Below are 15,815 nucleotides of genomic sequence, written 5' to 3'. Positions count from 1 at the left end.
GGGGGTATGGTTTAGTTAAGTTTAGTACCACGGTTCTGGCATCACTGATTCACTTCATTCTGTCCAATTCTGTCCGATCCAACCGGTGATTTCTCTCGTGCTCGTGAGAGCAGATCGAAGTTATGGATTTGGCTTGTCAAAATTCCGATTTTAATGCTAAATATTTGCTTGGTCAGTTAAATACAGCCAGAAAAGAAATAAATAACTTAAGGTATCGTCCGACTTCTTTCATTTACGCTATGTCTTTAGAAGTTCAATGAATTATTTAAAAAGATATCAACAAGTTCTATTCAAACTTGGTTGTGTATGTATGCAAGCAAGTAATATGTACATATGTGTGTACACTTTAAATAATATGTGTACAATGCAGTAAAATAAATATAGCATATGCCTATAAAACTGCATGTATATACTTATATTTATTTTAATTCAAAGAATTAATACATAACAATATATATGTTTATTCAACTTTATTATAACTATATAGACTGCGAATCTTTATGCAAGATAAAAAGTTTCTGCATCGATTGCAAGACACAAGACCTAAAAATGAATTTATATTTTTCATTAATAATTTTTAAGTCTTTTAATCTTTCCACTATTTTCAATTGCACCTACTCATTTTTCTCATAAATGCATAAAGATCCAGAGTCTAATTATAACATTGAAACTAGATTAATGTACTTATGGTATTAAATGATGTTAACTACAGTATATTGTTTTTATCATATTATAGGCAGCAAATAAAAACACTTCGCTACATACACGAAAAAGATGTTGATACCATAAAGCGTCTATTAGAATCGTACAAGAATGGAGCGCCGATATCTGCCGAAGCAAAAGTTATATCTTTAGACGATGTGAAACCTAGTACCAGCACGGATGACGATGCTATAAAGTTAAAACCAATCGGAATAATATCTACTTGGTTTCCTAGTAAACGCGGTACTCCTAGACAGACAGGAATTTGTGGAAAAGTACCAGGGAAATTATTGTTGTATAATTCGATATACACTAATCCTGACCATGCTCTCGAAGGGTTACAAGACTTTTCGCACATGTGGTAAGTAATATGTGTCGTATAATCCATTCTTTAGCAGATAGAACCATCCGATCAAATTAGTGATCGATTAAATTTATGAAAACTGAACATTTTGGTTCCTTTGGAATATGAGAAAATGTCATATGTTCGCAAAGGGTTATTATTCGGCTCTGGAAAAAGTTTGTGCATCAATCGCAGGACACAGGAGTTAAATATAAATTTATATTCTTCATGAATAATTTGAATGTGCTGAAAATAATATACTCTTTAAAGTCTTAATATTTTCACTGTTTTAAATTGCACTGGCTCTCATCTTTGTTATAAATACATAAAATCCAGAGTCTACTTATAATAGTAAGAAACAACTATTTGATTCTGACTTCTATTTACAGGGTTTTATTCTACTTCCATAGAAACGAATCGACACATGTTCGGGCTAAGGTTGCACCGCCAAGACTGAATGGTACAAAAACCGGTGTGTTCTCCACAAGATCCCCGCATCGTCCATGTCCTATCGGTTTAAGTTTAGTGAAGATCACAAGAATAGAAAATCATACAATTTATTTCGAAGGTGTAGACATGGTAGATCAGTCACCTGTACTGGATATAAAACCTTATATACCGCAGTACGACAGTCCATTCTCTTTTGAGAAATTGAACAGCGCACCGCAGGAATCTAACATGGATAATACATTCGGTTGTATAGAAGAAACTAGCAATCTAAGTAGAAGCGAAACATTCAACTCTAACATCGATCTTGCGCACGAAACAAGAAGTCTACTTTCAGATTCTTACTTCAGGAAGAATACCAATGAAACGAGTCAAGAAGCAGATGTTTCTAGAGACGAAGAAATTGCTTTAAGATTACAAGCGGAGGAGTTTCAAAGGAATTCAAACTTCGAGAATTATAATAGCATCAGACATTTTTCTGAGTTGAGTGACATTAATTTACATAATAATGGCACATTACAACACAACGTCGACGTAACCGGTATACACAGAACATATCATACTTTGTCCGATGTTCCGACCGATGCGAGAACAAATATGAACATATCCACCGAAGAAAATACACTTTCGTCAAACTTGGAACAGGAATCGGAAAGTCTAGTAGATATAAGTAATAGATTAGAAAATACTAATATAAGCAGTCGCGCTAACGTCGAGCCAACATATTCTCCAAGAAGTATGGGACCGACTTACATAGAAGCACACGCTTCTCGCTCTAGACTTTTAGATGGAGCCGATGGGCCGAGTACTGTCTGCGGTACCGATTTGGATTTAATTTATAGGCGGTCTTTGAATGCGAGAATCGACAATTCGCCTATAAGAATGGGAATACGGGAAGCCCCTGACGGAGAAGAGGGTCTCGAGTCACAAACACTTGTCCCTTCTCAAAGTTTACCAAACGTTGAAGTAGCAAGAACTACGTCGATCAATAATTTACAGGACCCTGCGGACACAAACTCGACAACAACTGTATTTCCAGATCCGAGGAATATTGAAATTAGAGCAACCGAAGCTAATTATTCTTCGGAAGTAAGAATTCCGGAGTGGATATCAAGACCTCGTACACCTTTGTGTGTGAAATTTAATGATCGAGCTCTGATACAATTAAATGAAATCTTAGGAACAAAGATTAACGACCAAAAGATAGCTATTGAAAATGTACTTCGCGAAGATCCTAGATCGGTTTATCTGAGACAACGATGGGGCAGTCAATTTTATACATTCTTAATTCATGATTTACATATTACTTGTAGATTCGACGATAACAGAGGTGTAGTTACAGTTTTCCAAGTTAGACACGCGGGTCGAATTTGCGAGTGCGGAGAACCCGAGTGGCAATGTTTGGGTCATTCTCCACCTCCGTCATAGTATGCTTGACTATGTACATGCAATACATACGTAACGTATGCATGTATGTTTCTAATAATGTTAGTTAATTGTACTCATAAATTTATTAATAATATTCTAAGAAATGCGAATTTTTAATTTATAAAGCTACAGGGTGTTTTATATTTGATAAAATTTAGCAATCGTCATTCCATAATTGTTCACGGAGAATTTTTATTATTGTCAAATCGAAACTAAACTTGATTCAAATCAGTAGATATGTATATTTACAGTTGAATTATGCATCATTATTAGACAGTGTTAGACAGTGGATATTTATGCAAATTAATAATGCAATGTGCAATACATATTTCAATTTGTCTCGTACATACATCATTTGTCATCCTACAAGTTTGATCAACTATATAGTTATAATAAATCTTGCCAATAATACTGTATAGAAATCGATAAATATTTTTCTTTTTTTTATTATATAGTATTTATTGTAGAATCTTCTACAAACTTTCGTATTGTATAGCATTTTATTCTAATAAAAATGTTCCTATACGTTCAATTATACGTATTACTATAAAAGTTTCGCACAAAAATCACTTAGATAGCAAAAATGTAACTTCTAACTTTCATTTGTTGGTAGAAAAAAAATATTGTATGTCCAAAATTCTACAATTTTATTTGCACAACAGAATTTTTGTAATTAAAAATATAAATACAATATTTGATTTAAGTATACATTCTTATCGTTGAATCCGCACCAGCTGAAAATACCCATGGTTGAATGGGATGAAACATGACATCCAAAATACCAAAATCATTGTAAGATTCGTGATCACATAATCGTTTTAGCGGCACGATCAACGGATTTTGCAGTAAATCGCTAAAAATGTATATTGAAATAAATAATATATGACCAATAACGATTTAAAGCAATTATTAACGTATAATCTTACTTGTACACCATTCCATGAGATACAATAAGCCCCCTATCATCTGCACCAGACGCAAAGAGTGGATATCGCTTGTGAAATGAAACGCCCCTTACACCTGTACCATGTAAACGTAATGTCTGATATGGTTTTGTACTCAAATCAAGGTCAAACCAAAGCATTTTGCGATCGTAAGTGCCTACTAAAATGTTATCGCCTCCTAAAGATATATAAAAACAGAAATTAAATATAATACTGAAGATACTCGAGTATATTACTCAAATCATTTTAAAGCTGTTTACCAGGATGTATTGCCATTGTCGATATCCATTGTGAATTTGATAATAATTTCTTAATCATTTCCTGTTTTACTAAATCGTATATCCGTACATTACGTTGTGTCTGCAATGATTTTATCAAGATTCTTCAAATAGACTTTTAGATTCTCGTATATACATATGTGTATCTCTAATTGTAAGTTTCACTTACCGCTACAAACAAATATGGTCTAATTGGATGGAACAAAACATATTGTATTAAACCTTTCGCCTTAGTGAAAGGAAGTTGAGATCTTCGTTTTGATAACTGATTTATTAAAACAGATCTATTTTGTCCATCTGGCATAACAGTGGCAAAATAATCACCTTTACCATGCCATGTTACTTGTTTCACTATTTTAAAGTGATTTAAAATGACCCTAATACCGTTCCTGTGATGTTCTCCTTCCGCTTGTTCCCATTGTACAGCAGTTTTAACTCTATCGCTAACTGATACAAGAAACACCATACGATTAATTTCAATCTTATCTGCGCGTGTTATACTATTAATAATTTGCATAATATATATGAAATTATACCGATAACGTCGCTTTGAGGTATTATCTCTAGTAACTGATCAGTTTTGCTAGTAATTAAGCGATCTCCTATTCCAGGATTTATTAAAAGAACTTTCTTATCCGCTGCTACTGCTATAAGAGACAATGATTGATTTGGACACCAGGCTACCGATCTAATTATTCCACCGCAAGGCACTGTCTTCACACATCTGCCTGTTGCTATTTCCCATACTGTAAATTAGCAACATTATTTATTATTTATTAGGTTGTTATATATGAAATATCCGATCGTAGAATGGAAAACTTACTTTTTAGGTCCATATCATCACCACCGGAAGCAATATATTGTCCTGTCGGCTCTGCAGTGATACTTCTGATCATGTCTGTGTGTCCTTTAAATATCATAGACATTGTTGTAGGGAATGGCTGTAGGTCCTTCGGACTAGGTAACTGTGGCACCAATGCTTCAGGTTCTATCGTTAATCTCATCTTCAATGCTCTGGGACACAAATATAAATCAAGGCACCTCTGAAATCTTTCTTTAATATATTTTGGGTAAGCAGGAACTTCACGAAGCGAGTTGTATTTCTGTGGAATAAAATGTAACTTTCTTTTCCACGGTGTTGTCTGCAACTTATTCCATTCTTTTAGCTCTTTTTTGTCAAACAAATACTCTGGCGGAGGATTATAACTTTCTGCATGGCCAGGTAAATGCCTCTTCGGTGCTGGAATATGTTTATGAATTCTACGCATATCTTCAGCTTGATCGTCCGATTGCCATAACATGTAAAATTGTGGTTCGTTCTTCTTTCGCTGTCTTTCTTTTTCTAATTCCGTGGTCGACTTTATCCAGCCCATTTTCAAAGCATGAACCAACTTCGACACCTTTTTTGCTTCTGGTTTAGATGGTAAAAATGAACGCTTATGTTCAGGAAATTTACGCACCGGCATCTTCATCACTTCCGAAGTAAACCATTCTGCCCAAGGCTGTAACGAGAAGAAGTAGTTTGTAATAAATCCAGTCTTCGAACTTTCATTAAGCTACAAAATATAAATATAATAAAACATTTATAATCTATACGCACAGCATATTCATCAAAAGTTACATCAGGAATTTTCTGTTTTTGAATTCTTGTAATCAAATCAATATCTGCTTCGCTTAAAACAACATCCTGTCCAGTTTGCGGGTCTTTTATAGTTCTCCAAAAATCAGGATCTTCCATTCTTTTCAAGAAATTATCCAACTGATCGCCTTTCTGGGGTTTTACAATTTTCTTACCGTCCCAGTCGTAACCGATATGATCGTAGTCGTTGTACCACTTCATGGGTATGTTTCCAACAGTATTCCGAATATCTTCTTCGTCTGAACTATCGTATTCGTATTCATCTAATTTCTGACTTACTGTCGGTACAATGTTACTTATGCTTTCGCTATGTGTACCATCGAGTACATTTTCTTTACTATCTGCTTTTGTAGATTTCTTTAAACTTTGTTTCGACGACTTATTCATCTTTTTATTTAAACTATTCGACTCTACATCTTTTCCGGAGACTTTTGAAGAAACTGGTTTATTCGATGCGGTCACTTTATCTGTAGAAAACTTGTTTGTCCTATCTGTGTTTGCTATTGCGGATATAGGCTTATCACCTTCTAATTTCGACCTATTGTCTTTAGACTTGGAGCTATTACTAAAACCTTTAGTTTCTTCTGCCAAATTGTCATTTTTCTTTTCCGAACTTTTATCCACATCTTCTTCTTCTTCTTCTACATCTTCTTTGTCAAATGTATCTTCATAGTCACTTGAGGAGTAATCTTCATCCGAATCAGTTTCGTAACTTAATTCATCTTCTTCATCATCTGATTCAAAGACAATTGGATCTTTCTCGGTATCAGAGTCAGGAACATCTACATTTTCATTAATCTCTTCATCCGAACTTTCATCGTTATTATTCACTTCAGCCTGCAATAAATCTTCGGTACCCGAATCCTAAATATATTCGATAATGTAATTAGTATACACAAAGAAATATAATAAATGAATAATAAGTATCTATTATAATTAGAAAGCGCGCGGATTTTATGCATTTATGAGAAAAATAGGTAAGCGTAATTTAAAACAGTAAAAACATTAGAAGAATTTAAATGAAAATAATTTTCTGTTTCACTCGAGTTTGTTGCAATTCAGGTAGACAATTTTTCTTTTGCATAAAGATCCGCTATCTAATTATAATACAATTCAGACTTATATACTCATAGTGAAATGTATTGTACAGAAAGAAAATTTTACCAGTTCTTCCTCGGATTCATATTTCACAGACTCTTTCTCTGTTTTATTGTTTTCAATGTTTAAGACCTTTTGCTTTCTCTTTAAATTCTTCTTGTGATTTTTCATTTTCAAGTTTCATATGTATACAAATAAGAAGAAAGGTTAGGTGATCTTCACGTGTAACAGGCGATCACAGGCAAGCAATCACAGGCGATGCGAGATGCGACACCATTGGACCAGTGCTTCGATTGAGATTGAGCCCAACCTTTTTGATACGATGGATGGCCGCTAGAGGCGCTGCGCGGAAAAACAGTAACGTATCTACTATTGGGTAGCAGAGCGGCCAGAGCCCTGAGGCAGTTTTATTGGCGGGAATGTATCGAAATAATCTTACCGGACAAAAAGACTCCAGGACGTGTCCTACGAGTTACAAAATATACACAAATACACTTGTTATAGATTCATTTTTCTGAATCAAATCATATACATTTTTTAAAATTCTGCGGGGTGCTCAAGGAACCCCATTTCATCTACCCAATAGTAGATACGTTACTGTTTTTCCGCGCAGCGCCTCTAGCGGCCATCCATCGTATCAAAAAGGTTGGGCTCAATCGAAGCACTGCATTGGACACCGTGCCCGTGCTGTAATTATACGTAGAATATTGACTCTCTTATATTGCGTTACACAGGAGACATAGCGGGATCAAGCGGTTTTCATTGGTTGATGGTGGTTGATGGTTTACTACTATATATATATTATAATATATATATTATCAAGTATATACTTGAGTCCAAATGCTTGTTCTGCGCATGTTGTTGCGCGTCAGTCATATAAGTCGTGGCGTCAGCCAATGATCGCGTGGTCGGCGAAGTACGAGTAGGGGGATTAGCCAATGAACGAGTTCCGTTAGAGCACGGACCAGTAAGATTGTTTCTTTGGCGGTGGATCGCGGCGGATATGTATAGTGAATTTTGTTAGAAATGAGACTTGTTCTGCATCGAAACTAGGAGTAAGTTATTTGAAACAGTTGGTACCACTAGTATTTCATGCGGTTATAAGCTGCACTGGTCTTTTACTTCCGGGCAATCATGGTAAGTGAAGTATTGTTTGAAAGTTCCTTATATTACGCTTAAAATCTGTAATATTAATAAACAAGTTCTTGTTTCACGAAAATATTGTCATTTAGATAGCATGTGTTCACACTTATTTCACATATTTTTCGCACCGTGCAAAAGATATAAATTATTATTCCATATAACCTAACAGTTGCATCGATATTAAACCACATGGTAGGGATACTTACGGTTCTGTAAACGAATGTGTGTATGCTTTTGTTATTGAATCAAAGACTAATTACATTAATTATAAAATGGTTGTTATGCAATAGTTTAATAAACCGGAAACGTTTTTATGTTTGAACAGCCATTCCAGAGGTTTGTCGAGTCGGGCCGCGTTGCCTATATAAGTGACGGCCCGTATCAGGGCAAACTCGTAGCAATTGTAGATGTCATCGACCAAAATCGGGTAAGAATATTCATTATTTAGTTTCTTTTTTCTTGTATTTTCAATAAACAGTGATGATCCCAGTTGTATTGATAGGAATTGCCGGCTGATATTTAATTGATGCTAAATACTGTAACTGATATTAATCTGTCACGTTTCGATACAAACGAATGCGGTATGCTTTTGTATTAACAGAATATATTTTCAGGTTTTGGTTGATGGACCTGCATCAAATGTACCGCGTACTGGAATGAGGTTGAATCAACTTCATTTAACCAAATTCCGTATCCGTTTCCCATATACCGGATCTACTCGTGTTGTACGCAAAGCATGGGAAACTGCAAACATCAATGAACTTTGGAAACAGACTATGTGGGCAAGAAAGGTAGAAGCCAAAAAGAAGGTAATTTTAATTTTGTTTTAGTAGCAATAGCTCTACTTAATGCTTTTATAGTACTGTACAAAACTAATTTTTCCTTTTTAATTACAGCGTTTGGAACTTGGCGACTTTGACCGTTTTAAGTTAAGAAAGGCCAGACAAATCCGAAACAAGTTGAGGACAGATGTATTTTACAGATTAAAAAAGAAGGTAAAGAAAGCCAAGGCTGCTGGTGCAAACAAAAAAGTTGAAAAGAAGTAATTTTTTACCATATGAAATAAATACAAACTTATCTTATAACAGTACATTTCTTTTTATGCATACCTTCAATATTTTACGTGTAAGTTGTAATGTACTTATTTAGTAAGAAAATATGATGGAAAACCTAATTTTAGAACAAACAAATGCAGTATTATTTCATAAAATAATATTTAAATAACTGAATTTATGCTACATAATATTTCTATGTTATTTATATTTGACGATTTCATAGTTAGCAAGAAGGAATTCAAATAAATTTCTGAAGGAAGAACATTTATTGAAGTAAACAATCAACTGTGGTAGTGTGTTTGCTAGCTGTTTTGTCACGTCACGGAATCGCAATGTTTGCATATGACAGTTAACTTCCAAAGAAATATTACGAGTAAAACTTTTGGAAAACCGAAAGCACAAGACTACGAACTATTTCGATCCCAGTCAGCCAGGCCTGCCTCTAGCAGATATCGAGCACAGCCTGGCGAGCAGATGGCGGGCATTATACTGTCAAAACGACGCTCGAAGCTGAAGATGTTCGGAATCTGCTCGATTTTGGACAGCACAAAGCAATACTTCTTTGATATGAAATCGATAAATCGAGCAGATTGCTGACTGGGATATTGCATTGATAACTGTAAACCCAGTAAGCAAAATGCTCTGCATAATATTCTGCTGGCAGGAGCTGCCGGTCAGATGGAAGGAGCGCTCGGTCCTGGATTTTGTCTGCGTCGCACTAAGGGTGCGCTTACAGTGGACCCGTTTCGGCCGACGTCCAGCGTTGTGTTTCTTTTTCGCACGCTTGAAAAGATGCGTCGAACGTCAGCCAAACTGTAAGCGCACCCTAACACAGACGAGGTATTCTCGCGTCGGTGGCACTAATATTAGTGCGACCTGCCCTGTATAATACCATTCGCCACATTAGTACGACCGAGCTGCCTTCCATCTGCCCGAAAGTTTCTGCCGGGCAGACGCTGCCAGGGGAATACCATGCAGCTGCATCAGTAGAAGTAGCGCTTTATGTTGGCAGGGTGTGCTGTCCAAAATCGAGCATCTTGAGCTTCAAGCGTAGTTCTGACAGGATAATGCTCGCCAGGCTGTGCTCGATATCTGCTCGAGGCAGGCCTAGCTGACTGGGTAAGTGTAGAATACTCTCTGGTGTAGAGTGTAGAAGCTGAACGAGCTTTCATAGTCTTTGCTTTTTATGATCATACCCAGCTCCTGCCGGACGAATGTCGGGTCTTTCTGCCAGCAGCACAAGCGCTACTCCTGCTGACGCAGATGCCCGACGAAAACCGAGCATTTTGCTTACTGGGTGTTTTCAGAGTTCCACAAATAAAAATTTTGTTTTATAATTTAAACATTTTCCTGATTTTAATTCAATTCAATTTATATTTACAGACAGCTCGTTTATATATGTATAGTTCATTTTAATCAATTTTCACCTTTACTTAACTCCTTTAATAATTTAAAAATGAAGCCTTAACCAACATTTTTGGTAAAGAAAAAAAATTCTTCCGATTTACCTCGGCAAATTATTATCTTTCTGTTATGTAAAATACATAGTTCTGTTGCGCAAAAACTCCGAGTGGCGAAGCCGTAAGGCGCCGCGCCGCGGGGGTTGGTGAACGAAGCGAACAGAAATTTATTTTCTCTCTTAATATGTTTAATAAGTTGGAAATAATATTATACAACATATAGTTTCATTGTTTTAAATGACATCTATGCTGATATTTTTGTCATAAGTGCATACAATCCGCTGTTTGATTTATTAATATATCGTATTGTAGCTTTGTTATATTGATATAATAATTTTTTATTTAACCTTCTATAATAAAATGAATACATAATTATCTTCCGAATGAAATATTCGACTAAAAATAATTTGTTCGAATAATTATTTCAGATATAAATTTGATTCGGAACAATTCGAATAGTGCCCAACTCTGGTCCAGATTCCAGATCTACAGGTTTTGTCTAACATATATTTTTCAATACAGTCAATAATTTAGAAGATATTCGAGAAAATCGATTTTAGGAGCGTTCAATTATTTAATTTAATATTTATGGACCAGGGGACACGTTCTCCCATTATTCGATCGACGTCAAACTTTGTACAGATTATTTTTTTTATTTATTGGAGCAATCCCGAGGGATGCCGCGAAAAGAGTTTTCTTCAAGTGTAAATATACGAGCCACCCTAGTGTACATGCACGGAGCCAGCTTATTAGTATTTCCATCGGGCAGGCGTCTATTATGTTTCGATGTTTGTATTCCCACTTTTATTCCGATCATCCCAGAGGTTCTCATACGACGTTGTAGGAACAATACGACTGGAGATCATTCAAAGTTCAAAGTCAGAGTCGCTTTTATATCGAAATTACAACGGTTTTAACATCGCGATATAATAAAAAAGGTTTTTGTTCGTCAACAATTACAAGTATAGTCAATGCATAATTATAATAAGGAATTCGAAATTCCTGGATGATTCGAACAGATCTTTGGCCTCTATTGCCGTACATTGAGTGCCTCTGTCGGAACACCTGAATACTTAATAAATGGATAAAATTAACATTAATAACGACTGTCTGTGACCGATCCACATCTTATCTGACGACAAACGCGTTCGACAGTCCTCCATGGTGTATGCCTTGGGATAGTTTCTCGAAGGTAGATCAGTTCTTTAACATTTTTTCGGCTAGATGTAACCGACGGTGACCGCGGCATTTGATTAACTGTTTAACAATTTAGTCGCCGATATGGATTTAGAAGAATATACAAACGAACCGCTAAGGAATGAGGTAAAAATTAACATATGTCAACCCCTTATTAAAGAGCGAAAAGTTTTCTTTCGAAAACTTGTTATCCGGCCGTAGAAGTTTCAAATCGAAGAATTTTTTTACGCGACTGTTTATTAGAACGATTATCGACCCATTGAATTGATAGCAATCCTATGGTGTTCAACTAAAGAAGTGACTATAATTGTAAGTTCGTCTATCGGCTAAGGCTGAAGGAAGGATTATACTTTTCAGTCGGAAAACGATAGTAATAACGAAGACTGTGCTCATTCGCCGATATTGTTAGATCTGGACAAGAATTCTCAACAGCAACAACAAGAAATGCTGCACCAGAAAGATAGTAGTCCGTTGAAATTACCGCCGATCGACCAATATTTGCAGGGTCAATTAATTGGGATTGGGAACGAATCAGGTATCTATAGAAATGTATTTATACGTTGTACATATAGTTTTGTCGCGGTTAGTAATAGATGTCTTTAATTTTATTAGTTTTACTGTTATAATGTTTATATAGTTATAAATTATATCTCGAGGTCGCATTTTCGAGATCTTATAGAAACAGTATTGTTTTTTTTTTTTTTTAATGAAATGACGCGTTAATGTATATTTCCTGAAAAGGGCATGATGCCTAAGATTATTTATCGTTTACCCTACCTATATATAATTATATCGACACCCTGTATAAATAATTATATCTACACACGGATGGGAGGGACAAATTCTTTTTGATAACGAAAATTTGTATGGTTTCGTATAGCGTTTTATAGTATTGTCGCGGAGTGTATAACGAGCATGAAAAACGTTACCGATTCATATATAGAAATAATACTTGCTTGTAGAAGATTCGATCGTACCGCGGCGGCAGATAGGAAGAAGAGGATGGCAGCATAGAAATTTCGAAGATCGGCAGGAAATTGGCAATCGTGTGTTTGTGATAAGAGTGCCGGAACCAGAAGTGATTAATAGTCATCCGCACTTAGAAATTCTTCATGAAACGAACATTAAATCGGTGCAGCGTGAATCGTCGCAAACCGAAAAGGGTGGGATTCAAACATTCCTTAAAAGAAGAATGATGTGGAAAGATGTAAAATAAAAATTGTCGTTACATATAAATATTAATCTAGTCGGTACTTCGTTTTCAGATTATAAGAAATCCGCTTGCGACCGGGAACGAACGAGGATGAGAGACATGAATCGCGCGTTCGAACTTTTACGATCGAAATTACCAATCTGTAAACCACCCGGGAAGAAACTATCGAAAATAGAATCGCTCAGACATGCCATAACTTATATCAGGCATTTGCAGAGCCTGTTGGAACCCCAATACAACTATGTTCCAAACGTGCCTGAAAGGAGTTATTATTCTACTGGTACACCCGTTACAACCACCACATCTTTCGACGTGCAACACCCAACTCGATGGGAATCGTTTGCTTATTATCGTTACGATTATTATACTCCGTTTACTACGCCATCTCCATCTCCAACAACGTTACCCTCCCCTATTCACCCTCGGATATCATCAGAGCCAAACGATCGACAGTTCTCTCATGATTCGCGACATTGATACTACATACTGTCCCTACAAGAATCGTCATCGCGTAAATCTTTATAAATTCGTAGCATTTACAAGTTTGTAAAATGCTGTGGAACGTTTTCTAAGAGGAAATCTTTATTATGCTAAATTAAATTTTTCCATTATCTATAATATAATCTTTAATTAAAATATTACTATTAAATCCAGTTTTCTCATTACGCTTTTCAATCATTCTACAATCTACAATCTACAGTAAAGTCGCGATCTAGCTCCCATCGTCTGTTCCGACCAGGGACAGAGATCGTGTAGAGAAACTATTTTTTTATAAAGTACGAGGAAGGTACAAATGATGCCGAACGTAGAAAAGGACAGCATTGGCCCGTCGCGGGGATGCCACCCCCAGTGGTAGGGGTAGGCGAAAGGACAATGATCGTGGAGGTTCTCAAGGATCTAGATCTCGCGAATTTACTGTATTTTAAATGGACAGTAAAACCTCGGTTATCTGGACTAAACAGGGAAACATGAGTTTTCAAATAATAGAACTGTTGCTTTAGTTACAGCGTTATGTTTGATCTTTATCAATTTGTTGATATTTACACGTGGAACGTGTACAAATAATAAAGAATTCAGATATCGGAGGTTCGGGTAATCGAGGTCTCCGAGTTGTACACTACTAAAGATTTCTAAAGCTATAAAAAGTTACAGTATTGAGAAAGAAGGTGCTACCGAGTTTCATCGAGCGATCAACTTAATTTTAATAATATATATATATATATACGTATATGTTATTTATGTTGAAAAATATAATCAATTTTATTAAAAATTATTCTTATGTACAATTTATTCATTTTCGATTTTCGAAACGAAAATTTCAAGTAATTGACGAAATAATCTGGCTATTTAAAAAAGTCTGTGTATTTTTGCTTGAATTTTACTTATACAAAAATAAACCCATACATAATTCATAAAATATCTTAATATATGTATAAAGTAGAAAAGTATGTCTGTATGTATGATCCGATCGATACGATTCGGTCTGACGATCGCGTGCCGATTACGATAAACAAGAATAAGACTATCACTTTTTAAATATCATTTTGTCAACGTAACAAGTACATTCAAAATGTATTTCTCATAGTATAAAATTTGGCTACTATACGGTACAATATATTGCATGAAGTACTTCTTAAATAAACTGTTTATCTATATATGAGAAACATAGACAAACAATTTTTAATTATTAATTATATTTACAATTTGTGTATCAAAAATTCAACAGCAAAATAAGTCTTCGTCTGATTCCGTTTCATCTAAATTTAAGCTAGTTGTTGATTTTCTAGAGTCAGAAATTTGTATACTTTCATTTTCTCCTTTCCATTTTATACAGTCTTTACTAGTAGGTGCTTCCAGACTAGTAACATTATTGGTTGCACATTTTCTCCTCTCCAGAAATGCAGAATTCTTATCGTCAACAGTTTTTCTTTTCTTATTTGTTTTACCATCTCCTACATCCGACTCTTCGCTTTCATCGGTAGGCGCATCATAAATCGATTCTTTGGTATTTTGTTCCTTTTTACATTCTAGTTCCTGTATCTTTTTCTTTTTAGAATTTAGAAGCAATATAAACTTTTTATACATGTCTTGTTCCATAACAATTTTAGCTTCTATCATTTTATCTATATCTGACTGTAGTTTTATATTCTTTTCTATCAAAGTTTTATTTTCCTCTCCCATACTAGTTAATTCTTTCTGAATACCTTGATAAAACTTTAGAGATCGTTGAAAGCTCTCGGAGATTATTTTAATATCGGAAACTGGGTTTAAATCAATTTTTCCGAGGATCCACAAATTATTCTTCCATTCTATTCTATTTTCGTCGATAAGAAATTTAATTTCCTTCCTTTTTCCAGAAAATATTTCCTTGGTTTCTTGCATATAGTCTTCAACTGACTTAGACAACTCCTTAGAAAAGCATTTTATATCTTCAGTATCCATCTGCAATGTAAAAATGTATTAATCTAACCAAAAAGCGAAAAGATATCAATAAGAATTTTGAATATAAAAATGCATATACAGACCTTGCCATTTAATGGTAACATCGATGGTTCTAATAATATTACTTCGAAATGTACATTAAGCCATTCTATATAGAGTGTATAAAATTTATCGTCAGCTTGATTAAAAATTTCATATGTATTTACTTTTGTCATTATTGTCACAATATTTTCGACAAATTCAGAGAAAATAGAAAGTTTAGATCGAGATCATCTTATTTTCGCATTATAAAAATATATAACATTTTCAGATGTTAATTATTTATTACATCCATCCAGTCAATACTTCATCTCTTTTTTTAGTAAATGTAAGGTTAAGTATAACATGGTATAACACAATCCTAGGGTGCATTAGGCGCAGGCGCAT

The 15,815-nt window shown here is 35.0% G+C and overlaps 5 protein-coding genes across 7 annotated transcripts; 3 read left to right on the top strand and 2 right to left on the bottom strand.

The window, feature by feature from the left end:
* Window positions 1–30: 30 nt before the first annotated feature.
* LOC143209394 (uncharacterized) lies at window positions 31–3,424 on the top strand. Its single transcript, XM_076424969.1, has 3 exons — window positions 31–211; window positions 737–1,063; window positions 1,435–3,424. The coding sequence occupies exons 1-3, from the start codon at window positions 123–125 to the stop codon at window positions 2,918–2,920; spliced, it is 1,902 nt and encodes a 633-aa protein (XP_076281084.1). The 5' UTR covers window positions 31–122; the 3' UTR covers window positions 2,921–3,424.
* A 195-nt stretch (window positions 3,425–3,619) lies between these two features.
* Window positions 3,620–7,167, bottom strand: LOC143209393 (ribosome biogenesis protein BOP1 homolog). The gene is made up of 8 exons (XM_076424968.1): window positions 6,946–7,167; window positions 5,743–6,645; window positions 4,966–5,644; window positions 4,679–4,888; window positions 4,312–4,589; window positions 4,125–4,224; window positions 3,847–4,042; window positions 3,620–3,773 (listed from the first exon to the last, which is right to left on the bottom strand). Exons 1-8 carry the CDS (start codon window positions 7,048–7,050, stop codon window positions 3,620–3,622), a joined length of 2,625 nt encoding a protein of 874 aa, XP_076281083.1. The 5' UTR covers window positions 7,051–7,167.
* An 801-nt stretch (window positions 7,168–7,968) lies between these two features.
* On the top strand, window positions 7,969–9,107 carry Rpl14 (ribosomal protein L14). 2 transcript variants are annotated; one of them, XM_076424811.1, is made up of 4 exons: window positions 7,969–8,016; window positions 8,348–8,449; window positions 8,637–8,831; window positions 8,919–9,107. In XM_076424811.1, the coding sequence occupies exons 1-4, from the start codon at window positions 8,014–8,016 to the stop codon at window positions 9,066–9,068; spliced, it is 450 nt and encodes a 149-aa protein (XP_076280926.1). In that variant the 5' UTR covers window positions 7,969–8,013; the 3' UTR covers window positions 9,069–9,107. The 2 variants fall into 2 exon arrangements, with proteins under 2 accessions (XP_076280926.1, XP_076280927.1); XM_076424812.1 differs by lacking the exon at window positions 7,969–8,016 and adding an exon at window positions 8,191–8,214.
* A 157-nt stretch (window positions 9,108–9,264) lies between these two features.
* Sage (salivary gland-expressed bHLH) lies at window positions 9,265–14,293 on the top strand. 2 transcript variants are annotated; one of them, XM_076424800.1, is made up of 4 exons: window positions 9,265–11,860; window positions 12,092–12,269; window positions 12,697–12,897; window positions 13,000–14,293. In XM_076424800.1, the coding sequence occupies exons 1-4, from the start codon at window positions 11,819–11,821 to the stop codon at window positions 13,422–13,424; spliced, it is 846 nt and encodes a 281-aa protein (XP_076280915.1). In that variant the 5' UTR covers window positions 9,265–11,818; the 3' UTR covers window positions 13,425–14,293. The 2 variants fall into 2 exon arrangements, with proteins under 2 accessions (XP_076280915.1, XP_076280914.1); XM_076424799.1 differs by having other exon boundaries at window positions 12,982–14,293.
* Window positions 13,776–15,809, bottom strand: LOC143209323 (uncharacterized). Its single transcript, XM_076424801.1, has 2 exons — window positions 15,473–15,809; window positions 13,776–15,389 (listed from the first exon to the last, which is right to left on the bottom strand). Exons 1-2 carry the CDS (start codon window positions 15,602–15,604, stop codon window positions 14,667–14,669), a joined length of 855 nt encoding a protein of 284 aa, XP_076280916.1. The 5' UTR covers window positions 15,605–15,809; the 3' UTR covers window positions 13,776–14,666.
* Between the last annotated feature and the right edge of the window lie 6 nt (window positions 15,810–15,815).

The sequence above is a fragment of the Lasioglossum baleicum genome, chromosome 6 (assembly GCF_051020765.1).
Source record: "Lasioglossum baleicum chromosome 6, iyLasBale1, whole genome shotgun sequence".
Taxonomy (NCBI): domain Eukaryota; kingdom Metazoa; phylum Arthropoda; class Insecta; order Hymenoptera; family Halictidae; genus Lasioglossum; species Lasioglossum baleicum.
This window is presented reverse-complemented; position numbering and strand designations above follow the sequence as displayed.